Here is a 25,707-nt window from a genome sequence, read left to right as displayed (position 1 = left end):
TGGCACAGGAAGCACTTCCTGGGGCTTGAGTGACAGTACCACACACCAGTCCTGGAATAGAACGGGGTTTCTTGTTAGGAAGGAGTTCCATTTCCTAGAGGAGAAGGAGTTGGGGGCGGAAAAAGAAGAAGCCAATAGGAGAAGCTATCGTGAGAGGGGGCGGGGCTTCCTCGTTACCGCCCATCAGTAGCTGGTCAGAGGTCTAGGTGTCCCTTAACGTGATCCTGGTTCCTGATTACACTTAACGCGATCCTTGGTTCCCGGCCCAAAGCCGATTGCGGGTGGCTTGGCGCTGCCGAGGATCGGGAGTGCGCGAGGTCGTACCCACGGCTGCAAGGAAGGTTTCCCTAGACCGAGGCGCGGAAACGGGGTGCCCCGGCCTCCCGCCCGCTGCCCGCCCGTTCTTCGCGGTAGCGAACGCCGAGCGCCCGGCGCGATGGGTGCCAACGAGGATCAGGAGGTGAGAACACAGGACTGGTCACCTCTGTCTCGGCCCAGGTCCCAACGTGGTGCACCCGGACTTCGCACATGTCCTTCGCTCTGAGAGCCTTCATTGCCTGTCCGGATGTCCCACGTTGGTGGATCGCCTGCCAGATAGCACTGGGCAACCGTATGGCCAGCAAGCATGAATGGATCACGTGAGACTAAACCCCCCGCTTCCCTTATTTGTCTTTTTTTTTTTTTTCAACCCAAAGGTCTCCTTAGATTTTCTTGCTAAGATGAGTGTCCTTGGTCCACGACCCTAGTGCACTTGGCCGTCCTTAAATCCCTTTTGTGGCTTAGCGCTTGTGTGTCCAGTTATTCTGTCTTAAAATCTGGACACCTTTAAATTTTAAAACTTGTGGTTTCGTAGAAAGGGTTGAGTAAGTAAAATCTCTGGAGAAAAATGAATGACCCTGTGTTTTGGTTTCAGCCCCTGATGCTTAGTGAAGTCTGAAGTCATTCTGTTGAGTAGATATACAATGTTTTGAGCATCCACATATCAATCCGAATCTTGTAGTTTGTGCTTTGGGTTTTGTTGGTGATGGTGGTGGTGGTGGTTTTTTTGTTTGTTCGTTTTGCAAAATATATTGGTATAGAGTCGGAAGGAATAGGTGCTATAAATTATTTGTCATTTAACTTTCTAACTCTATAATGTGTCCAGGTGAGAAAGCAAAGTGTCAACAGTGCTCGAGCACCCTAGGGCGGCTTGGTGAGTGTGGTAGAATAAGGATTAGAAGATAAATCTCTAGATGGTCGCCTTTAATCCCAGGGTTAGGGAGGCAGCAGGCAGGCCGATTTCAGAGTTTGAGACTAACCTGGTTCAAAGGAGTAGTTCCAGAAATCCCATCTCATAGGAGACAAATCTTATGTCGCAGTAGACTCCTTGTGTAGTAGTAGAAATGTAGTAATTTGCTGTTTATTTTGACTATGTTCCTTAAAATGTTCTGACAATGTAGATGTTAAAAGAAGCTAGGTTACAAATACTCCATAAAGGACCCCAACATCCATAGGGTAATTGGTATCTGAATATCCTGCTAAAATATTCCTGCCAGTTCAGTGAATCCAAAGCATGGATGAATCCCGGGGAGAGACTATAGAGAAAGGAGAGAGACACTCGTGAGTGAATACAAACGTAAGTGGAGATGAGGAAAGTCTGATGTCTTTTTACACCATGAATGACTAGTTTTAAAGTATCCCATGCATTTCATAATAGCTAGAAGAGTTTTGAACGGTTCATTGACAGATAAATGGTTGAAAACTTGAGGTGATAGTTGTAACAGGACACTTATCAAAGAACTGCATTGTATCCCATAAATAAATACAATTTTTAAAATGGCTTTATTTTTACCTATACGAGTGTTTTGCCTACATGTATGTATGTGCACCACTTGGGTGTTTTTGGTGACCAAAGAGGCAGCAAGAGGGTGTTGGATATACTGAACTGGAGTTCGAGACAGCTGTGAACCACCATATAGGTGTTAGAAATTAAACCAGGTCTTCTGGAGAGCAGCTAGTGCTCTTAATCCCTGAGCCATCTCTCCAGCCCAGTAAATAAAATTATTATGTGTCAATTTGAAAATAGTTCTTTCTTGCAGCAAAGCACATGTAACATTTCATGGACTTGACTGATGGTTCATCATCATGGCTGGTAGCTGACTCCACATCAGACCTAAAGTATCTGAGAACAAATCCCCAGCAGGGGTTACTAATTAGCAAAATTACTGTGCTAGCATCCAGGAACCTTTGATTTCAACAGTGAAGTTTTATTCTTCCTCATGATAGGTGTCTGGATCTTTGAAGATAGTTTCCTGCCCAATTTTGAAGATGCTGGCTTTGAAAATAAAATGGAACAACAGCAAAAAAGAGACATCATACGTCTCCAGTTCACTTTTGTTCACTTATCTTAGTTCCTTCGCTGTCCTGACTTGAGTGTGTGAACTGAATCTCCGTTTGCTTCTGCTGAAACTGTTGCATCACACCGTCTTCTGAGTTACTGTCTGTCAACATCCCCTCAGTGCTTTATACAATAACAGTTCATCCTTCATCCTCTACTTTGATATTTAGGTATTAGATGCAATTTTAATGTAATATTTAATGTAATAATGTTAATATTTACCCTGTTAAGTATATCATAGCTTGATTTAAAAGCACTTCATCTTAATTCTTTCATTGTCATGATTCGTTTTCTCATCAAATTATCATCCACACATTTTACCAAGCCTGTCTTCTCTTTTTGTTCCTGCCCAAGTTATTAATTAAAGTATGGAAAGGGGTTATGGCTGAAGTGACATTCTTGAATCCAGTTTGGATTTCTGTGTTTTTCTTTATCGTTTTGTATTGTTTTCGTTCTGATCTAACGGGAGCCTTGCTGAAATCGAAAGAGATCGAGTCTGGTGCTCTTCTCGAAAGTACACGATCACTCTGAGAAGGGTTTTTTAGCTATATCTTGTAATGCTTGCTGGATCCTAAGGATTCTGAGCTCTTATGCCCTGTTTCTTTATGATCTAATCTAAAATTCATACACGGAGAATAAATCAAGGTCCCCCTCTCTAATCTGTAGGATTAATGACATCAATCTTTTTGCAAATGAAAACAGATAGCCTTGGTTTTGTTTCTCCAAGACCCTGCTTTCAGTCATTGTGATGGAGCTTTCTCATTTGTGGAACCACGGTATTGAGAACAAATCCCAGGCAGGGGTTACTAATTAGCATCTTCTCGTCTAGTCCTTCCACCATCTTGAATAGATCCTGGAATAGATCCTGTCGATTCTCTTCTTTCTTGGGGCTGTTGTATATCACTTAAGCTGTGTGTTCCTCTATAGAAATAATTAGATATAACTGATGTTCTTTTCCAAATGGGAAATCGTTGTGCTTCCGTTTCTCATTTCCAAGTTTAGTGCATTTTCTATACACTGGGTTAGGTGTCCATAAGTAGAGTGATAAAAGACAAAATATTTTCATGTTGTTCTAACCTAAATCTTTCCTCTACCGTATAGAGAAGGAAGTATGGTAATGTGCTCTTCACAGGGCCTATGTGAGAATTAAGTGAGCTGATACAATATAAAAGTCCTTAGCTCCGCCCAACACCTGCCCTCAAGATGCTGTTAATGTGATCGTACTGTGTTGGTATGCACACATATCCTGGTTTAGGGCCAGTAAGTTAGACCACATTTTAACTATATGTAATGTGGGTCTGAATGAGAAGCTAAAGTCTTTCTAATCCATGCATAACACTCAACAAAATCCATTGTTTTTGTTTATTTGTTTGTTGTTTGTTTGTTTTTCCAGATGGAACTAGAAGCTTTACGATCTATTTATGAAGGAGATGAAAGTTTCCGGGAATTAAGTCCAGTTTCATTTCAATATAGGGTAAGACACAGCATGTACAGTGCATGCATTTTTGTGGTACTGAGAAGAATGTGGAGATTCTATAAAAACCTGGTTCTGTCTTTTCACTTAGTGCTTTAACGTTATTGCATACCCATTGTTTCTGAAACTTTTGTTTTTCTAAAAATAATTTGTTTTTATTACTTGTGTGTGTCTCTGTGGGAGCCTACAGAGGCCAGAAAAGGGCATCGAGTCTTCTAGAGCTGGAATTACAGGTGGTTGTAAGTCACCTGTAATTCACCAAACGTGGGTTCTGAAAAACAAACTAAGATCCTCTGGAAGAGCAGTAGCAACTCAGCCATCTCTTCAGCCCTCCTGACACATTTAAAAGAAAACACATCACTATGATATTGGTATTGATAACTAAATTTAGAATCTCTTGTAAAAAATACATTTCATATATTTATATTTAAAATATATATTTATATATGTATATAAATATATTACACACACACACATATATATATGTATATATATATATATAATTTTATTTTATGTGTCTGGTGTTTTGCCAACAACTATGTCTGTGTACCACATGTATGCCCGGTGCTTACAGAGCTCAGGTGAGAGAGCATTGGATCCCCTGAACTAGAGTCATGGACAACTATTGTGAGCTGACATGTAGGTGCTGGGAAATGAACGTAAGTCCTTTAAGAAGGTCAACCAACCCTCTTAACAACTGAACCATCACTCTAGCCTAATTCAGAAGGTAAACAAAATGAAACAAAGCAAAACCAAAAAAACAGTAAAAATCATTTTGACTTGATTATAAAATGTTAAAGGTAAAAGATATCTTAGGAATTGCATGGTATTACCTTCTTAAAGAAGGCCCCTCAGTCCTAGCTGCCTAAAGTCTGCCACAGCTGATAATGATACAGCCTCAAACTTGATTGTATACAGTAACAGAAGATGAGTTTTTATTTGTTCATTTTCTTTTTTTTTAAATATTTTTTTTAATTTATTTTATTTATTATATATAAGGACGCTGTAGCTGTCTTCAGCCATACCAGAAGAGGGCATCAGATCCCATTACAGATGGTTTTGAGCCACCATGTGGTTGCTGGGATTTGAACTCAGGACCTCTGGAAGAGCAGTCGGAGCTCTTAACCACTGAGCCATCTCTCCAGCCCATTTGTTCATTTTCTTAAGACAGAATATTACCATATAGCCCAGGCTAGTTTGAATTCTTGATTCTCTTACCTTAGACTCACAAGTATAGTTAGGAAATAAACTTTCTTTTTTTTTTTTTTTTTTTTTAGGTTTTTTTTTTTTATTTATTCATTTATCATATATAAGTACACTGTAGCTGTCTTCAGACCCACCAGAAGAGGGCATCAGGATCTCTTTACAGATGGTTGTAAACCACCATGTGGTTGCTGGGAATTGAACTCAGGACCTCTGGAAGAGCAGTCAGTGCTCTTAACCTCTGAGCCATCTCTCCAGCCCAGAATAAACTTTCTATAGCAGTGATTCGCACCCTTCCTAATGCTGTGACCCTTTAATACAGTTCCTCATGTTGTGATGACCCCCCCCACTATGAAATTACTTCCATTGCTATTTTATAACTGTAATTTTGCTGCTGTTATTAATCATAATGTAAATATCTGTGTTTTCCATTGGTCTTGGGTGACCTCTCTAAAAGGGTCATTTGAACCCCAAAGGGGTCGAGACTCAGACTGAGAAGCACTGATCGCCGGTTGTGGTGGCGCACACCGGTAGGATTTGCTGAAGGAGTCAGAGGCAGGAGGATCACGAGTTCGAGAAGCACTGATCTACAGCAGTTCCCAGTTCCTCTTCAGGCCTGACTGCCTTCCTACTGCCTCTATCTGTGTAACAACTGTAACTGTTACTTTCCTTGTTGCTGGAACCAAATATCTGACAAAGCAACTAGAGGGCCAGAGAGCTAAGAACACTTACTGTGCAAGCCCCCAGTCCTGGCCTCTGTGTACTGTGGGACTTGTATTTCTCCATACAAATCACACATACACAGTAATAATAAATGAATTTTAAAAAAAAAAGGAAGGGAGGAAGACTTTATTTTGGCTCACCGTTTGAAAGGTACAGTTCATCAGTGGCAAGGAAGTTGTGGCAGAAGCATCCTGTGTGGCTTACCCATATTTTACCCAAAGTCAGGAAGCCGAGAGAAAGAACATTTGTACCCAGGTCTCACTCTTCTGACATGCCCACGAAGCGATGTCCACATTAGCCTGGGTCTTCCTACCTTAGTTAACATAACCTAGAAAACCCCTCACAGACATGCCCAGAGGTTTGTTTCTGGGGTGATTCTAAATCCCATCAAGTTATATCAGGGAACTCTTAATGACCGCGGTCATGATAGAATTAAGACCTGGGCTCTTCTGTTTTAAGTCCAGCTGCCTTCTCAGATTTTCCCAGACACTGTTATTTTTCTTCACCAAAAGGCTCTGAGGATTCTCATATGCTTTCCTAAACATCTCCACTAATGGTATCAGTTATTTATCGAGTGCACTATGCAGAATGGTCTGGGTTACGTATGTTTGCTATACAATAGAGTGAAACAGGACATTGGAGATAGTGCGTCAGTAGTCAGAGGAGGAGAGCCAGGGTTCTGCCCCATTGGACCCTCTGTTCTTGCACAGAGCAGCTGAGTAGGCTCCTAAATGATGGCCCTGGTCCCCCACCTCCTTCCCCTCACCCCGCCCCACACACTTCTTGCTTACACTGTACCACGCCACCAGTTCAACATTTAAGTAGTCTTGTCATTGCCTGTTTAAAGAGGTTTCTGGGTTTTTCTTGCCTGTAGAATGATGGCTCTGTTCTTAGATCCATAATCAAAGTCCACTTTTAAAAAGAGATTTATTTTTATTTTGTGTTTATAGTGCTTTGCCTAGATGTATCGTGTGTGTGTGTGTGTGTGTGTGTGTGTGTGTGTGTGTGTGTGTGTGTGTGTGTGTATCATGTGTTCCTGGTACTCTTCCAAAAGAGGGCTTCACATCCCAGGGAACTGGAGTTAACTGGCTTTCGTAAGCTGCTGTGAGAGTTTTGGGAACTAACCCCAGTCCTCTGCAATAGTGACAAACACTCTTCTTTGTTTTGTTTTGTTTTTTGAGGCAGGGTTTCTCTGTGTAGCCCTGGTTGTCCTGGAACTCCCTCTGTAGACCAGGCTGGCCTCAAACTCACAGAGATCCACCTGCCTCTGCCTCCCGAGCGCTGGGATTAAGGGTGTGTCCTATGTGGCAGGTGCTCTTAATTTCAGCCAGGTAGGTCTCCAGCCACTCCTTTCGTCTCGCGCTACCTCTGCCAAATTTTGTCAACTTATTAGGCACAACAGACTGCTAAATGATCTCAGTGTCTTTCCCCCACTTAAGTATTGTCTTTAATACGTTGTAACTCTGTTCCTCTCTGTCTCTTACCCATGTGACTTCTCTGAGCTAAAATAACCTCTGGGACCCATTTGCCCAGTCTCTGTCTGCCCTCAGTTTGAAGCAGACTTAATTTCATCTTCACTTCCTGCCTCGTTTTACTTTTAAACGCTATCCATTCTGCAGTTTTGTAAGCCATTGGGTGTCTTCGAAGACAGGAGTGGTCCTGGCTCTGTCTTTAATACGGTGAGAGCTTGGCAGTCTGTTTCTCCTAAACCCTGATGAGGACCTGAAGCGTCCATCTTCTCTCCCCTTTTACTGCATCCAGCATGCCTGTGATTGACTCATGCTGACCTATCAAGAGGTCCTACGTTTATTTGATGCTGTTTCTGGGCCTCAACTTGCATTGATGCTGAGTGTAGCAGGAAGTAGGAGACTGAGTGTGAGCAGAATATAAAGGGGAAGCAAATACTCATTTGAGGTGAAATTTTTTTCTATTTTACATTTATTTGGTGTGAGTGTATGTTGGAGGGGCACAGGCGTGCCACAGCGCATGTGAGTTGCTTGTCCCCTTCCACTATGTGGGTTCCGGGATCAAACTCAGGTCATCAGACTTTATTTACAGCATATGCCTTTACCCCCCTAAGCCATCTATCTCACAGGCCCCGGAAGTGAAAGGCTTGATTCCAGCAAGTGTTATTAACAGATGCTAAAGTCTCTAGGCAGAGGTTGCTAGGAAACAGGGTGGTGACGTAGTTTTGTGTTATTACTGCACGGATTACTTCATTACCTCTACAGTGAAGACATTGTCCCTGGGGGTGACTCCTGATTGGATGCAGCGAGAGCCACCGTGCCACCTCTCCTCACCAGGTGGTCCATCTGAATCTGAACAGAGGAGGTCGTTGTCTATTTGGGGTGTTAGTCAAGAAAACTTGCCTAGACTCCTTTTCTTTTCCAAGACAGCGTTTCTATGTGTAGCTGTCTGCCCACTCTTCTGGAATTTGCTCTGTAGACCAGGCTAGCCTTGAACTCAAAGATCTGCCTGCCTCTGCCTCCTGAGTGCTGGGATTAAAGGCATGCATCACCACACCTGGGTCTGGCCTAGACTCTTAAGATCATAAAAAGAGTTAAAAAGCCTGGAGGAGGGTTCTATTAATATAGACTAGAGAGATATTACAATGAATTACAAAATACCTTTAGTGGGTTTAGATTTCCGGGGTGGGAGTGGTATCAATTAAAGGGCACTCTAAGCATAGTTGGAGGATGAATATGAATAATTATTGGGTGAGATTTTTATATGTGTTGAATTCTTGGGGGCATGACGATTGTCTTTTCACTATAAAGATACCCTGAGTTATTTTCTTTTCACCCATAAATAACTAAAGACGTTGCATTACTTTCAAATGTGTCAACCAAAACCAAAGTGAAGAAAATGTTAGAGGAGTGGATGTTCATTTCTGTGCTAGAGGGAAATGACAAAGAAACGGAATGTGGCATTTAGTAAGTACATACCAGTGAGCGTTTATGGTGCCAGTTTAGCTTTTCCCGAAGATTAAAGATGCTTTAAATAAAAAGTTGACAAAACAGAAGGCATTCTCTCAGGAATTGCTCTGCGGGGTGGGGCTACTGGGCCCTCTCCCTGGCCCTTTGCTTTGCTAGTCTGTTTTACACTCCATTTTCTGGTCTCTTCCCACTTGTACAGCATGTATCACTTGCCAAGTTCTTTGTGCCTGTTGCAATTTAGCAGTTAGAAGCCTCCAAGACAAGGTGTTTCAAATTTGTGCATAATTATTCTCGCCTACTGAGGTCCTGATTGTGTTTTTTGACACAGGGCTTCTCTGTAGACCAAGCTGGCATCAAGCTCAGAGGTTCACCTGCCTCTGCCCCACCCCCACCCTCCACCCCAGCCCCGTGCTGTCACACACAGCTCAGCTCGGTTGTCATCTGTTCCTTGTAGTTGATATCTTATCTTCCCCATTGGAAACAAAAAAAAATGTAAAATGTATCCTTAGCATTGAAAAGCCCGCAGCAGAAATGGCACTTCCTGGAGCAGGATGGGACTAAAGCAGAAGTCAGAGCTGTTCATAGTCCCCTCACCCTTGGTCAGCTCTACCCAGTACCTTGGAACTTCTCAGCATATTATGCCTCAGATTTTGAACATGAGTATTGGAGAGAATCACCTCATAGATAGTAATGTGGTTCTCCTGATGACTTTCCACAAGCCTAAGACTCCCTTTTCTTCAGATAGGTGAAGACGGCGATCCCAAAGCCTTTCTAATAGAGATCTCCTGGACAGAGACATACCCCCAGACGCCTCCGGTCATCTCTATGAACGCCTTTTTTAACAACACCATGTGAGTGGTTTGGTTTTCTGGTTTTCTCAGCGGTTTCTTCCCTTTTACTTGCCCTTGACAATGATTTCTCTGTATCGCAGCTCCTCGGCTGTGAAGCAGAGTATCTTAGCCAAGCTACAGGAAGCAGTAGAAGTGAATCTCGGCACGGCCATGACCTACACGCTGTTCGAGTATGCTAAAGACAATAAAGAGCAGTTCATGGAGAACCATCATCCCGGAAGTTCCACAGTGAGTGCAGTTGGTGCCACAGATGGTTCTGGCCTGGGCGTGTCGGTTTTATTTTTTACTAGTTGGTTTCTGAAAGTTAGAAGATTTTGTGTTTGCGGTAAACAGAGAATGACATTTGGGTTAAATGAGACCAATGAATCTTGGTTTTCCTCTATTGAATGGAGAGAATGCAATTGTGAGCTGTCAATTTTCCTTCTCCAGCAAAGGTTAAAATACCTCTAACCATGGAAATTGAAGCAAGGCATGATAGTGTATGTCTTTAATCCCAGAGCCAGGGAGGCAGAGGCAGGACTGTGATTTCTGCCAACCAGGGCTGCATAGTAAGGTGCTGACTTAGGAAGGAAGGAAGAAGGAAGGAAGGAAGGAAGGAAGAGGAAGGAAGGAAGGAAGAATGAAGGGAAAAGGGGGGGAGGTGGGGGGGGAGGAGAAGGGGAGTCGGTCTTGTCATGGTTCTATTGGAGACTTACACGGGTTCCAATCCTCCTGTACTACCTTTTTAGCCCTATGACTTTGGCCAGCTGTCATGATCTCTGTGTGCCCAGTTTCTCAGGGTTATGTGGGGTTATGATAGTGTCTACTTTAGACAGCCATGGTAAGGCTCAAACAAATGATCTATGTAGTCAGAAGTGCTGACTCTGCAAGCCCAAATATGTTAAAGATTTTCTTCAGGGAACAAGAAGATCTAAGGGGGAATGTGTGATGTCTCTAAAGAGCCACCAATAGTGACAGCAAGCCCAGTGGTTTAGACAGTAATGTTGGAACCTCAGATCGTCAACATAACATGGAGAGTCAGACTCCTTCTCCTGGTTCAACTGCTGTCCCAGCGTTGTGTCCTTGAAAATGGGAGCGAGGCCGGTGATGCATGAGGAGGCCTGGGCCACTGAGTGAGGAGGCCTGGGCCACTGAGTGAGGAGGCCTGGGCCACTGAATGAGGAGGCCTGGGCCACTGAGTGAGGAGGCCTGGGCCACTGAGTGAGGAGGCCTGGGCCACTGAGTGATTAACAGCAGCAACATTTTTACTTTGTAAATTTAGAAACCCACCATTCATTCCCTTCAAGATGTATCCATGTTTACTCTAATCCAGTAGGTTTTCGGGTGTGAGTCTAAGATCTGTTTCTGTTCTTGTAGACGCCTATAGCCAATATCATCTCGGTTGAAGCTCCCAGCGCAGCCCCATCAAGTAAGAAAAAGGACAAGAAAGAACAGCTTTCCAAAGCTCAGAAGCGCAAGCTGGCAGATAAAACAGGTTTGCACTTGCTGTTTGTCTTGGGTAACTCGGGACGTGGGTTGCTTTACTGTGGTGCTTGCTATGATTAGGTTTACGTTTGTTTTGTGTTCAAAATAGAGTTTCTCTGTGTAACAGCCCTGGCTGTCCTATAACTCACTCTAGACCAGGCTAGCCTCAAACTCAGAGATCCTCCTGCCTCTGCCTCCAGAGTGCTGAGATCAAAGGCGTGTGCCACCACTACCTGGCTAATTCTGTAGTGTATTCTTGGAGCATGTGAATCAGAGATTCATTGGTCACAGTACAGATGCTACTTATTTATTGCTACTTTGAGAGAATGACTCACAAAGCAATTATAAATATTCTCACTGAGGGGCATTAGAAAAATAGACAAGGCACGTCCTACCTGAGCGTGTGGGGTCTTACTTGCCCGTGTACTTGTAAAAGCTGTGTGAAATAGTTTCCACTCGAGTCTGGCACATCATTCCAACTTAGCATAGTTGTTTAATTTTTTTCCCCTATAATTAACTTGATTATACAATAAGTCTTCAGAAAAGAATCCCCGTGTATATGAGAACAGACTCCTCCAGAAAAGGATTATAAGCTTCAGCTCCAATCAACAGCTATGTCTGCTCCTTCTTCTTCCTCTTAGATTGGCAAATGGGCATCCATCTGAATTTTCCCAACTAGGGAAAAGAAGAGTGTTGTTATATGGACATACACATTTACATAAATGTATGTGTGTGTGTGTGTGTGCCTGCGTGTGTGCCTGCGTGTGTGTGCCTGCGTGTGTGCGTCTGCGTGTGTGCATGCATGCTCATGGGGTCACAGAAAGAGTGTTGGAGCCCCCAGCCCTGGAACTACAGGCAGATCCTGACGTGGGTCCTGGAAACCAATCTCTTGTCCTTGAGGGGCAGCAAGTGCTTTTAACTGCCAAGTCACCTCTCCAGCCTCTGCCCTGGGTTTTATGGAGGGATCATAGGTTTATTTTTGTTTAATGTCTGTTGATGGTAGAATAAAAGAAACTAATATTGCAGTGGCCCTCAACACGATTTTGAAATTATAACAGTTTGTGCTACAAAAGGCGATGTTCACCCGCATGTCAGGAAGTGGTAAAGTGTACATAGCTGAAGGGAAAAAGAAATTAGCCATGGCATTCTGTTTTCTAGAATTCTGGTTATTGTCATTTGGAACATTTTAGCATCTGTAGCAGTCACCCCTCGTGCCTTACAGCCTGTGGTCATTTTCATTAAACAGTGTCTCCCCCACCCCAATGCTTGCCTCTTTGATGATGCCCTACTAAGGTTTAATCACCCTATGATGACAATGGAGGAGTGTGTGACTGAGAACGTTCATGCTAAAGAAAACAGGCTAGCCTGTGCACCTAACTGATGATCCAGCCGTGTGCCGAGTGACCCGTGACTTGGATGCTTACTGGCTGGTCTGACATTTCCATCAGAAACCGGGCTCCTATAAGAATTGCCTTTCTCTGAGAATCATAGTTTCTAAATTATTTTCTGGAAAGTTAATTCAGGTCTTATACATATGCTTGGGGCCACAGAGTTCAGAACCTTCCAGATTTGGAATATTTTCATAGTTCCTGATTGAGCAGTCATAAATTCAAGGTCTAAAATGCTCCAAAGTCTAAAACTATTCAAAAACTTTCAGATTATAGAGGGTTTTTTTAATTCATATAATACGTTTCAAATGTGAGGTTTTTTTTTTAAAAGCTTCATAAAGTGAGACATGCAGCCTACATGAAGAATAAGAGAAGGCATTTGAAGTAGAAGAATTGTCTCCATTTCCTTTGTGCACGCACCTGTCTCTGTGGACACATGAGTATTTGTGTGGGATCAGAGAACAACTTTTGTGGGGCCCAGGGATTGGACTTGAGGGTCAGGCTAGGCAGCGTGTCCCTCACCTGCTGAGCCATCTTGCTGACACTAATAGTGAAGACTTTTTAAATAAAATGTCTATTTGTTAAATTGTTCTTTGACTTTGAATATTAAAAGATGAAAACATGGGGGAGAGATGGCTCGGTGGTTTAGAGCACTGACTGCTCTTCCAGAGGTCCTGAGTTCAAATCCCAGCAACCACTCACAACCATATGTAATGAGATCTGATGCCCTCTCCTGGTGTGTCTGAAGACAGTACAGTGTACTTACATATAATAAATAAATAAATTTTAAAAAAATGAAAACATTTTATAAACCATGCATTTTTTCCTTTTTTTAATTTTTCTCTCATGCAGTACACCTGATTGCATTTCTTCTCCCTCCCCAGGCCCTCCCCTGAGCATCTCCTTTCTTCCCGATCCACTGCCCCTCTAACTCCCCCTCAGTAAAGAGCAGGCCTTCCAGAGACATCAACACTGCATAACAAGCTACAATAAGACCCTACATGTTCTCACACCAAGGCTTGAGGAGATAACCCAGAAAGAAAGGGGTCCCCAAAGGTTGGCAAATGAGTCATGGACAACCCCCGCTCCCACACAGGAATCCCACAAGAAGACCACACAACACAAGTATAACATATATGCAGAGAACCTAGTTTAAACCATGTGTTTCTATATGAGGCCTTGTGAGCTTTGTCCCAAGCATTCTCAATCGAGCATTGGTTCTCAGCCTTCCTAATGTTACAGTCCTTTAATACGATTCCTCATGTTGCAGTGACCCCCAACTCTAAAATTATTTCATTACTATTCTGTAACTGTAATTTTGCTGCTGTTATGAATAGTAACGTGAAGATCTGATGTTTGATCTCTGTGGGGGTCGTGACCCATAGGTGGAGAAACGCTGCAATAGACTGAAGCTCCTTTTGAAGAACGTCAGATAATGTTTTGTCAGAGCATGGCCAAGCTATATAGAAGTTAGCTTGCAGTCCTCTTAGTCCTGAAGCCAAACATTTGTTGACACATTCTCTCCTATTCAGAGCCAAGGGCCCAGGGGAAGCAGGACTGTGCACCTGCGTGGAAGCAATATGTTGTCAATCGCACTGCTTGCTTTTTTGGTAACAGGTTTCGTCCTGAGTGGATGTGGGGTAAATGTGAAAGGGGGTGTGTCTCAGAGAGTTTGCAGCTACCTCCAGGATGGGCCTTTAAGGTCACAAAGATAACGTTCGTGGTGTGTGATGTCAGCTTGCCATTGACCTGTTCAGTGCAATAATATAGAAAGTATTCTTTGCTGGGCTGGTTCATTTACAGCTAACAGACCGGATGTAGTAAAGTTACTGATTTTGTTTTCCAGATCACAAAGGGGAACTCCCTCGAGGCTGGAACTGGGTTGACGTCGTGAAGGTATAGCAGACTTACACTCAAGCCTTCAAAGTTGTTAAAACTTATTGCCATCAAATAACAAAATGTGTATTTTTCATTTTTCTTCCTGCTGCCTTCGGGACTTTCCGGATGTCTGTTCACATTTTTGGATTTAGCATGTAAGTATTCTTGAAGTCTTTACATTCTCTGTTTCCTTCCTGTTAGGCGTTCTTTCTCAGAAGTGAGAGCCCTGGAGCTGGAAGCTTGGCTCTCGTCCCTTTGCTGCGCTGTCAGCCCAGGATCAGTTTCTGTAGAGCAGATCTGTGTGAATCCAGCCACCTTCTGTTGCACTAGATCATAAAGAGAGCTCAGTAGACAGAAAGCAGCCCCATTCCAGGTCTTCATTAGAAAGCGTAGCTATTACTGAGGGAAGAGAGATAGCTCTGTCAGTAAAGGGCCTACTGTGCACATATGAGGCCCCAAGTTTAGACTTCCACATACATAAACAGCTGGGTTCAGTGGCGTGCATTTAGGGGTGAGAGACTGGCCAAGCCCAGAATTCATTACCCAGCAAGCCTAACTAACTTAATGAGCTCTAACTTTTGTGGGAGGACATGTCTAAAAAAGTAACGTGGAAAACAATCAAGAAGGTCACTTGACTGGCATCATGTGATACACTCACACAAACATGTAACACACACAAACATGTAACACACACATAAACATGTAACACATATACACACGCACACACGCAAATGGTTGGGTTGTTGCATTATAGGTTTATTATTAGTTTTATATGAATGAATGTTAGTTTTAATTCTAAAGGCAGCAGCTGTAACCGGTTTAAAAACAGGAAGTCTTTAATTCCTTCAATTATTTAGCAATATCCCTGTGTTTGGGAACTTTTACCCTTCATGGTGCCATAGTTTCCCACAGTATTCTTCAAAATTGTTTTATTACATTATTTACCATATTACATTATTTACCATGGGTGTGGAGACCCAAGGACAACTTGGAGGAATTGGTTCTCTCCTACCCTGTAGGTCCTGGAGACTGAAGGGTCGTCTGGCTTAGCAATCATTTTCTTGGCCATTTACATGTGTGTACATATGTGCCTGCTTGTGTGTACACCATGTCTGTGTTGGTTGTGAGCTGCCCAATGTGGGTTCTAGGAACTGAACATGGGTCCTTCACAAGAGCGGCAAGAGCTCTTAGCCACGGAGGCATCTCTGCAGCCCCGACTCCCACGGTCTTCGTCATGTGGTACACAATGGGATTGATCTGTGGTGATGGGTGGTTATCCTATTCAGAATCACGTTTGTGTGGTTTGAGAATTAATCAGTTTCATCCCCAAATTTGCCAACTCTTCCTTAAGATTTTTACCAGAAAAAAAAAAAAGCAGATTTAAAATTTAAGTTATGGTTTCACACTTAGGAATTGTTATCTGTAAGGTGGCTTATTTTATTAAAGCAATTATTTTTTTATTCACACAAACACACGTCTATGCATAGCACACATACATATACTACATGTACACTTTTTTTTAAAAAAATCTAAATTTACAAAAGGAAGAATTTACCTTTTGGTCTGATGATATAGGTCTCCATCACCATGAATTATTACATTACATTACATTACATTACATTACATTACATTACATTACAGGTAAAGACACTTGGTGTCATGCCTGTTGGCCAGAGTTCAATCCCTAGCTCCCACTTGGTAGGAAAAAAGAACTAAGTCAGAACAAGTGCTCCTTGAATCTCCACAGACACATCTGGGCACACTCATGCACCCTCACATGCGCATGTGCACACACCAGTACACACAATAATGTGTAAATTTATAAAACATAATAGTTTATCATCTATTGCTGCCCCACTTTGTTGTATTGACACATGCATGACATGGTGTCTGAGGAGTTACAACCAAGGCCAACAGAGTCAGATTGCCCTGGGTGGGAGCCTGTTCTTCTGCCCCGCAGCCAGATGCTTTAGGACAACTGTATCTCAGGTCTCACACTTCTAATAAAGTGTGACAGAAAAGGAGGCTCCTATGGAGTTAATGTGTTCACCAAAACACTTAGAACAGCACTAGTTACCGAGAAAGCACTAGACATTATCAATATAGCATGATTCGCAGACTATTATCAGCAAAAATATCAAGCCTGGGCGAACAAAATGCAACCTGTGATAGAAGACGGAATAGAAGAATGGCATTCATTTAGCAAGCTACCTTTTATATGCTCGGTTCGGGTTTGATTTATTCTTAGAAAGCTGCGCCAGATCTTCCCCCATATAACCTTGTTCTGCTGAACCCAGCTTTGGGGTTATTTTTTATACCTGTTGGAAGTAACTTCACCTAGGGTTAGAAATGGTTACATATAAAAACAGTTACAATTTAAGCTCCCATGACTTGATCTGTCTTTCCCATTACTTATTTAGTTTTGATTCTGATTAGAAACAATGACTCAGATACTGCAGATTGTCTCCACTTAATACTTGTATCTCTCTTTTTTTTTTAATCAGTTAAGCAAATCTGGCTCTAAAGATGACGAGTAGCAAGCCCCTGCACCAAAGCAAGAGCAGCCTCTGAAAGCAGCCCGGCTCAGCATCTCTCCTTCCTTTTTTTCTGGTACTGAGTGGCTTTTTACAGGACATGTTCTTTTGTGTGTGTCTTGAAAAAATATAAGCAGAAGGTTCATGAAGGGGTTTGGTTGTAGTAAATTTATCTTCACAAACTCGCCTTAATAAAAGGTCAAAGTGTAACTTGTTCAGAGTACTTTCTGAAGCTGTCGAGCATCATCACCAGTGGATGGCTCCACAGAGTGAAGTCAGCGGTCACTTAGCCATCTGACCCAAGCCATGTGATCATTTTTAAAGGCCGACAAAACCATGTTTGAACTCTCAGTTCAGCAGAGCCCAGTTCCAAGTCTCTGGCATCCGAGGTGTGACCCATACTAAAGCGGCTCGCCTTTTGCCTAGGTAGCAAAACATAAATTGATTCAGAGAAGTCTGAGTACGGGTGTTGAGCTTTGTGTGACTCTGTAGTTCCTCTTCATTTTCAATAGCGAATTGCTTTTCCTAAATAAATTGATAATTATGTATCCTTTTAGATTGGATGTAGGTGTGTGATCATGAAAGCTTTCAATTATGTGAATAATAAAGGAATATAAGAAGAAAATTAAGGGGCTGGGGAAGTGGTTCAGTCAGTCAAGGGCTTGCTGTGCAAGCCTGAGGACCTGAGTTCAGATCCCCAACCACCCACATAAAAAACTGGGCCTGCACCTGGAACCCGGAGCTGGGGAGGCCGAGACAGGAGGAGCCCTGGTGCTTGCTGGCCTGACCGTCTAGCTGAATCTTTGAGCTCCTGGTTCTGGTAGAGAGCAATAGAGGAAGACATATAACATAAATCTCTGGCCTTGAGGGCAAGCACATGTGCATACACCCATCTGCACACAAATACAAATACCAGGTACACTTGCATGCACGACCGTATACCACACCAAACAAAGCAAAAACAACAAATTTGCCAAATACTTTAGGAAGCATTTGAATAAGTGCTAGCTCTTATTTAAGATATTTCTCTTTGCTGCATAGGTCAGGATGAAAGTATAAGATGCCTTAATATTTAATTTTTGTACTGTTGGAGACAGTGGTTTTAATTCCTAATATTTGCTATTGTGATGTTTTGTTGTTTGGTAAGAGGTCTTTCAGTGGAGTCAACATTAAACACGCTTTGAATCTGGAGGGGCGGTGCTTGGTTCTTGTGGGGGTTTTGTTTTTTGGTAGGTATTTTTTTTTTATAGTGTCTTTTCAAGTATCCAAATGTGTTTCCTAATCTCTGTGTCTTTTTAATAATATATATCCAGTCTTTGACATGCTGAACTATTGTTATACATGCTTGGTTTTTAAAATCATTAGAAAAGGAAACTCGCTATAGTTTTACTAGGACAGGTATTGGGGTATTGGTGTGTGTGTGTGTGTGTGTGTGTGTGTGTGTGTGTGTGTGTGTGTGTTAGTATTACAGTGGTTGTGTGTGCTTCCACATTCTTAGAACACCAAGCTTTACTGTGTAGTTTATATCATGTTTTAAAGACCAATCAACTTTCAGAGACGTTACCTTAGCATAAGAGCAGATGTATGTATGGATTTCACAAAGTTACCCCTTGGCTCTGGTTAAATTGTATGAGCTGAGTAGTCACAGTGAAAGAGTTTGCTCACACCTGTAGTCACAGTGAGAGAGTTTGCTCACACCTGTAGTCACAGTGAGAGTTTGCTCACACCTGTAGTGAGAGAGTTTGCTCACACCTGTAGTGAGAGAGTTTGCTCACACCTGTAGTGAGAGAGTTTGCTCACACCTGTAGTGAGAGAGTTTGCTCACACCTGTAGTGAGAGAGTTTGCTCACACCTGTAGTGAGAGAGTTTGCTCACACCTGTAGTCACAGTGAGAGTTTGTTCACGCCTGTCTTGTTTTCTAGACAAATATTGGAGAAGCCTAGACTACAACAGCTTTTCTTTGACAGCTTCTGTTTGTGCATTTTCATTGTCATCTTATTTGTTTTTTTCTTTTCAAGAAACATTTTGTAATAGAAAAAAAGTATTTTGTTCTGTTCTAAAGGTCATTTCTCTGGTTCTCTGGTCAAAGTTATTGTGGTTCTTAGATTGCAAACAATAATGCTAGTTAAATGCCAATGAACTATTTTTACTCTTTTCTATGAAATGTATAGATCTCTGGGGCAGACGGTGGCAATGCTATCCCTTGTTACCTTATAAACACTTGAACATTTGCATCAAAAATAATGCTGGTCTGATAATGCTCCCAGTATATTTTCTCAAAGTCTGTTTACTTAAACTGTGTGTGACGACGTGACTGATGAGCAATAAAGTGTGAATTACAGTGACTTTTTCTATATGTTTATTTCAAATCACTTCAGAAAGAATAACTTTTAAAATCTTCAGTAAAATTATCTTATGGTGTGAGATATGTGCTCCTGCTGGGAACCATTCAAAGAAGAAATATTAAAAAAAAAAAAAAAGCTCAAGAGAAAGTAAGGAATACCCAAAATAAGTAGATGGAAATTGCAATGGAAGTTAAAGCAGCTTGTGCTTCCGGTCAGCCTAGTACTGGAAGCTACACACACCTGTCTGCACATTACTAACTCAGACCCATTGTCCAGCCAGGGCCCTGAGTGAGAGGCCCCACCCCGAGCTTCTGTTCTGATGGAGGGTTATCGATACACAAATACATATGCTATCAGCACACGCTGCATCCAAGAGTTACCACACACTCGGATCCTGTAACTTGTCTTTTACTATCGTGTGGGTTCTTTCTTCCACCCTTCTCCACCCTTTCAACTCCCTAACGGTAGATAGGGGAGAGAGAAAGGAGAGAATGGAGAGGAAGTGATGTAATGTTAAGCTACTTCCTGCTGGTTAGGGGCTTCTAGTTCCTTGGGGCAAGTTTGATCTTCACTATCAGGATATCTAATTTCTTCCTTCTTCTTTGAACACCACTACTTAACAAACCGTGACCAACAGCAACTAATAACCAACCTATCAGGGCTGTAGCAGCTATATAACCTGAAAAGTTTCCAGAATTCCAAACGTCACACAATCACAGAAACTGTCTGCAGCTGGCAAAACCACATATCTGCCATAGCACAAGGCAAATCACAGTCATCCGCTGTGGACAATCTGAAGCAGCCCCATATCCAACCCCTGGGATTAAAACAAAAACATATAATACTTATGCGTTTTCTAAAGAAACCAAAACTCCAAAATTCTCCTTACAGGATTTCAGCCCAAATCCTGCCCCCTAGTAATTGTTATCCCTTGAGTATGAAATGACCCCCCACAGACTCATGTGTTAGAACACATGTTCCCCAGCTGGTGGCGCTGTTCGAGAAGGTTGTGGAACTTTTGGAAAGAGGAACCAGCCTAGCTCAAGGCAGTAGGCAAGGCTGGAACTGTGGGTTCTCTGGGCAGGCTCCCAACTCCACCCCAAGCTCTCTGCTTCATTTCCACTGTAATGAGCACATGTCTTCATCCTGTCACCCCTGTGCCTTCCCCACCATGAGACCATCCCCTGAATCCTGAACCACAATGTCTTCTTCTTCAGTGTTGTTGGGTGTTTGTCATTGTGATGTCAAGGTTACTAAGGCAGTGAGAAAAATACAAAACAAACTTTCACATAAGATCTTACTAAAGGGCTCAGCAGGTAAAGGTGCTTACCTCTGGGACTAGAACAGTAAAAAGAAAGAATTGATCGTTCTGATTGCCATACGCTCTATGATACTTCACCCCATACACACACAAAAAATTAATAAAATACTATTTAAAAAGAAAAAATATTAAATGATACCCAAATTACAAAGGTATGTGGGCATATGATAGAAATGAACACAAATCTACTCTAGAACAACCACATTCAACACGAAACTCCAGATAGATCCACATAGCACATGGATGTCTGCCCAGCGTCAGGTATCATGGGCAGTTTCCCACAAGCACCGTCCTGTAAGAACCTGACGAGGAAAGCTTGAGGACTAAGCCACCAGGATATAGTGGCATTCCCACACCCTAAGTATTTGTTTCAGTAACTTACCATTTTTATTTTATGTACATTGGTGTTCTGCTCCCATGTAGACTGTGTGAGTGTTTCAGATTCCCTAAAGCTGGAATTACAGACAGTTGTGAACCATCATGTCGGTGCTGGGAATTGAACCTGGATCCTTTGGAAGAACAACCAGTGCTCTTAACCGCTGAGCCATCTCTCCAACTCTACTAAGTATTTTAAATTGCATATGTTTCAAGAAACTTAAAAATCAAGCAGGAATGCCCTATACAGAATTTGTCAGTGAAAAACACAATCACTGAAATTAACGTGCGGGAGGAGGTAAGTCAAGCCAGATAAATACCCTGTTGAGTGAAACTAATGCTAAACCTCTAATTTAGATTTTTTTTTTCCTTGTAGATTTCAGCATTAAAACTTCATTCATCCCATATCATTTCTTCACTGGCCACGACAGGTTAGATTAATTGGATAAATCTAACCCCAGTTTCTGCTAGGGACTAGAGATGTGCCCAAACCCACACTTTATTTCTTAAGACAAGTATGCAAGATTTGGGCAGTCTTTCCAGAGGATGATGTGGTAGTCAGAAGAACAATAAACTGAGACTGTGTGTGGTGGCTCGAGCCTTGTGAGTTTGAGGGGCAAAAGTGGTTCATGCCTTGAGGGGCAACGGCAGCAGGATCTCGGAGAGTTTGAGGCCAGCGTGGGCTACAGAGAGCCTGTTTAAAAATAGAATGTTTAAACTCCCACTATTGGGGTTGAGGATTTAGCTCATTGGTAGAGCGTTTGCCTAGCAAGCGCAAGGCCGCCCTAGGTTCTGTCCTCAGCTCCGGGAAAAAAACAAAAAACAAAAACTCCTGCTATTGACAGACTCCTTTCTTTTTAACATAGAATTTCCACAAAATTAAAAGCAACAGGAATGACGGTCTGGCAAGGCTGTGTCTTAGAATTCAGTGTTTTGCTACAAAATCCAGAGTGCATCTTTCAAACTGCATTGTTTTTGTTTTTGTTTTGTTTTTAATGAAACAGAAGGCTAGAGCCGAGCAGAAAATACCAGCATGCCCTCTACCTTTCCTGGGGTCGCTTTCTCTGTGAGAGCTTGCTTGGGTTTCCGTGCTGGTGAGGGTGGTGGAGGGTACTGGTCATGACGTCAAACTTATTAGGTGAAAATGAGAATCTAGAAGCCACTGACTGTGAAGATGCAAAAATGTAAAAACCTAATTTGCCTCTGGAGCACTGAGGACTTTTATTGCTCCCGATGATAAAGTAAGGAAGGCCACAAGCACTGCCCGTAAGAGTGGGACTGGGAATGGCTTTGTACACGGAACAATGACAACGCTCAGGAAGGATTGTTGCTGATGGAAGAGTCCAAGGGGTCATCTCGGCAAAGGCATATTCTTTTTTTTTTTTTTTCGAGCTGGGGACCAACCCAGGGCCTTTGAGCGGTTTGCTAGGCAAGCGCTCTACCACTGAGCTAAATCCCCAACAAGGCATATTCTTCTAATGGTTCCGATCTCTAACAGATGAGGACCAAAAATCAAAAAAATATGTTTTGTTCTCCTGCCGTCTCCGTTTGCTGAGTTTCCTGCATGAATCTGGTTTCTACAATAAATTGTTCTAATGGGACAATGGCCCAGTTCAAACAGTCAGGAAATGGCCTCACCCTGCTGTTTTTTCCACTTGTGATTCCAGGTCTCTGTGATGTAGCAAGCTGGGGTTTAGCCTGCTGAGGCTCTGACCTGTAGGCTGTCCTTTCTTCTTTCTTTAATAAAAGAAGTGTTATCTTAGAAAAGTAGGCAAATATCCACGAGAAAGATACAAATTAAAAACAATATTATTTACTTATTTATTTACTTATTTTGCTGGAAATTGAGCCTCAGGCCTTATGCATGCTGGGCCATTGTCCTACCACTGAGCTTTGTCCATAGCACATGGATTTAAAACATTTTGCCTGAAGCTGTGTGAAATTCAATGTGACCTTGCTCTAGCCTCGGCACCCAAAAGGAGAAGGAAGAGGAGGAGGAGGAAGAGGAAGGGGAGACAGGACAATGGATAAGAGTGTGTTCTGCATTTTCAGAGAATCAAAGTTGGGTTCCCAGCAGCTGCACAGGGCAGACTGTAACTCTAGAACCATGGGCTCTGTCACCATCTTCTGGACTCCCTGGGCGCCTGAATACATGTGGTACACTCAGACGCACAAACACAATGAACAAATAAACCTTTAAATATTTATTTTATATGTGAGAACATTGTCGCTGTCCATATATACACCAGAAGAGGGCATCGGAGCCCATTACAGATGGTTGTGAGACACCACATGGTTGCTGGGATTTGAACTCAGGACCTCTGGTAGAGCAGCCAGTGCTCTAAGCCACTGAGCCATCTGTCCAGCCCACAAATCTTTTTAAATATTATGAAGGATTGTAAAGCACAGAAATGTATGGAGAAAGGCCTTCAGGGCAGAGTCACAGCTCAGCAGTTAAGATTAAGAATGTTTACTGCTTTTGCAGAGGACTGAGGTTCAGTTCCCAACACCCCGTCAGACAGCTCAGAACTACCGGGAACCCCAGTTCTGAGGAGTCTGCTCACACTGCAAGGTGAAGCTGGACGGCCTGTGAGGTTTTTTTTCTTCAGAAGACCGAAGGTATTCGGGTTGCCTGTGGCCAGGCTCACTTAGGAAGGGTCATGGACCCCTGTTAAGCTTGGTTACGTTTAGACCCGTCACCTGGGGAGAGTCACCTTGAGACTCCTTCAGTGGATTACACAGTTCCCCCTACATCCTTTGACTGTCTTGTCTCCTCAGAATCCTTTTCTGGATATCTACTATTCATTAGTTTTCCATTTCACTTGACAAATGCCCTCCAAAGGCATTTAACTTTTAAATTGACGAATGTGAGTTGCTTTCATTAAAATCCCCCGGGATAACTGAGAAGTTATGGAGTCTAGAATGTAGGGATTTCTGTCCATCTGCTAAAAGAAAAGCCTAATTCCTACTGCATGCTGACCAGTGGCGTCTGCTCAGTTGTCCCTGAGTGTCAAGATGTTTCTTTCCAGTTTAAGTTTGAAAATATTGCTTCATTAAAAGTCATACACGGCCTGGTGTGGAGGCACACGTCTTTAATCTCAGCTCTCGGGAGGCAGAGGCTGGCAGACTTCGTGAGTTCAAGGCCAGCCTATTGTAGAGAAAGAATTCCAGGCCAGTCAGGACTAGCTACATAGTGAAACTCTGTCTCAAAGTCATGCATCAAGTTTCATCAAGACCTTTCTGCTGTGTGCCTCTTACCTCCATTCCCGCTCCAGGCAGATGATTCTGTGGCCCTTGTCTGTGACCTTGTTCACTGTGACCCGTCTTGTGACCTTTGACCTGGCTATTGCGTGTGCTCCAGGAAGTCCTCTTCAGGCTCACATACCTCAGGTTTGAGCTGACAGCTTTGTATCTCACTGAATGAGGAAGAGACCCTGTGGGGCTTCAACAGAGGTGTGATCGTGTTTGAACAATGCGTTGTCTGCTTGAGCGACTGAGGCAAAGAGAGAGGGCAGGGAGATCTAACACGGGGCAATTGATGTCAGATGGAGAGGCTTCTGGTTTTAGACTGAGAGGAACACCGACAGAACTTGTCAGTGGGAGGGAGAGGCAACAATGATTTCTAGTGTTTGACACTGGGCTACTGGGAAAATAATGCAAATATTAAATCTCCCTAAAATTATACTGCCATGTTAGATAATCCTCCTAGAATTAACTGATTGGTTGGTTGATTAAACTTGGGATTCTTCCCTCCCATCCAATGAGATTAAGAGTGTACACTACCACCAACTGCAAATAATTTTTCTAAAAAATCCATTTATTTCATTTTTGGTGTATGAATGTTTTGCCCATGTTTATGTTTATATACCGTGTGTGCTTGGTGTCATCGATGGCCATAAGAGGGTGTCAGACCTCCTAGCACTGGAGTTGTCGATGGTTATGGGCCACCACGTGGGTTCTCAGAATCAAACCTGAGTCTACGGGAAGATCATCCAGGGCCCTTAGGCCTTATCTTTACACCCTCAAAAGGATTTTTAAAGAAAGAGAAACCAAAGTCTTTTTTATTTTGGTTTTGGCACTGTGGTTTTTAATTTTGTTGATGTTGAGACAGGGTCTCACTATGTAGCCCTGGCTGTCCTGGAACTCACTGTGTAAACCAGGTTGGCCTTGAACTCACAGAGGTCCACCTGCCTTTGCCTCCTGAGTTCTGGGATTAAAGGTGTGTGCCACTACTAGCTAATTCCTTTCTTCCTTTCTTCCTTTCTTTCTTACTTTGTGAGTAAATGTAGCTATCTTCAGACACACCAGAAGAGGGCTTCAGATCCCATTACAGATGGTTGGGAGCCACCATGTGGTTGCTGGGAATTGAACTTAGGACCTCTGGAAGAGCAGTCAGTGAGCCATCTCTCTAGCCCTACTAGTCAATTTCTTAAGGCAAACCAAACACACAGACTAACTAGAAAAAAAAATGTCCTTGCTGAAACAGCCCAACAACGGCTTAGTAAACACGTTCCAAAGTGACACGAAACTAAGTAAGATCATTTACAAACAATAAATAAGCACAATACAGATTGAAAGCCGGGTGTGGTGGGTGGGTGGCAGCCTGCCTGTATTCCACAGCCACATGCACGTAAGCCATCATCATAAACAGAGCTGCCATCCGCCCATCCCACAGCACTTGGAGTCAAGGGGACTGGTTCTACCACACTGAGCTGCTACGCTGTCACGTTCTGGTTCATCGTGTCGCCTTCCGCAACGGTGACACATCCATTCATTTGCTGGCCTAGTCATCTTTCTTTGGAGCCTGGTTACTTCTTACCCTTCTGTGGGTTGGAGTC

The 25,707-nt window shown here is 42.8% G+C and overlaps 1 protein-coding gene across 2 annotated transcripts; it reads left to right on the top strand.

The window, feature by feature from the left end:
• Positions 1-169: 169 nt before the first annotated feature.
• On the top strand, positions 170-18,013 carry Rwdd4 (RWD domain containing 4). Of its 2 annotated transcripts, none has more exons than XM_032918925.1 (8): positions 170-460; positions 3,771-3,851; positions 9,455-9,564; positions 9,645-9,792; positions 10,921-11,038; positions 14,263-14,312; positions 14,447-14,449; positions 16,799-18,013. In XM_032918925.1, the coding sequence occupies exons 1-8, from the start codon at positions 437-439 to the stop codon at positions 16,829-16,831; spliced, it is 567 nt and encodes a 188-aa protein (XP_032774816.1). In that variant the 5' UTR covers positions 170-436; the 3' UTR covers positions 16,832-18,013. The 2 variants fall into 2 exon arrangements, with proteins under 2 accessions (XP_032774816.1, XP_032774817.1); XM_032918926.1 differs by having other exon boundaries at positions 178-460; positions 9,459-9,564.
• The last annotated feature ends 7,694 nt before the right edge of the window (positions 18,014-25,707 follow it).

The sequence above is a fragment of the Rattus rattus genome, chromosome 13 (assembly GCF_011064425.1).
Source record: "Rattus rattus isolate New Zealand chromosome 13, Rrattus_CSIRO_v1, whole genome shotgun sequence".
NCBI classification, from domain to species: domain Eukaryota; kingdom Metazoa; phylum Chordata; class Mammalia; order Rodentia; family Muridae; genus Rattus; species Rattus rattus.
This window is presented reverse-complemented; position numbering and strand designations above follow the sequence as displayed.

What these genes read in the sequence shown, in the direction of transcription:
- Rwdd4 (XM_032918925.1), top strand. Translation starts at nt 437, where the DNA reads ATGGGTGCCAACGAGGATCAGGAG. An exon ending in CAGTTTCATTTCAATATAGG is followed by an intron (nt 3,852 to 9,454) that starts GTAAGACACAGC and finishes CCTTTTCTTCAG; the next exon opens with ATAGGTGAAGACGGCGATCC. An exon ending in ATCATCCCGGAAGTTCCACA is followed by an intron (nt 9,793 to 10,920) that starts GTGAGTGCAGTT and finishes CTGTTCTTGTAG; the next exon opens with ACGCCTATAGCCAATATCAT.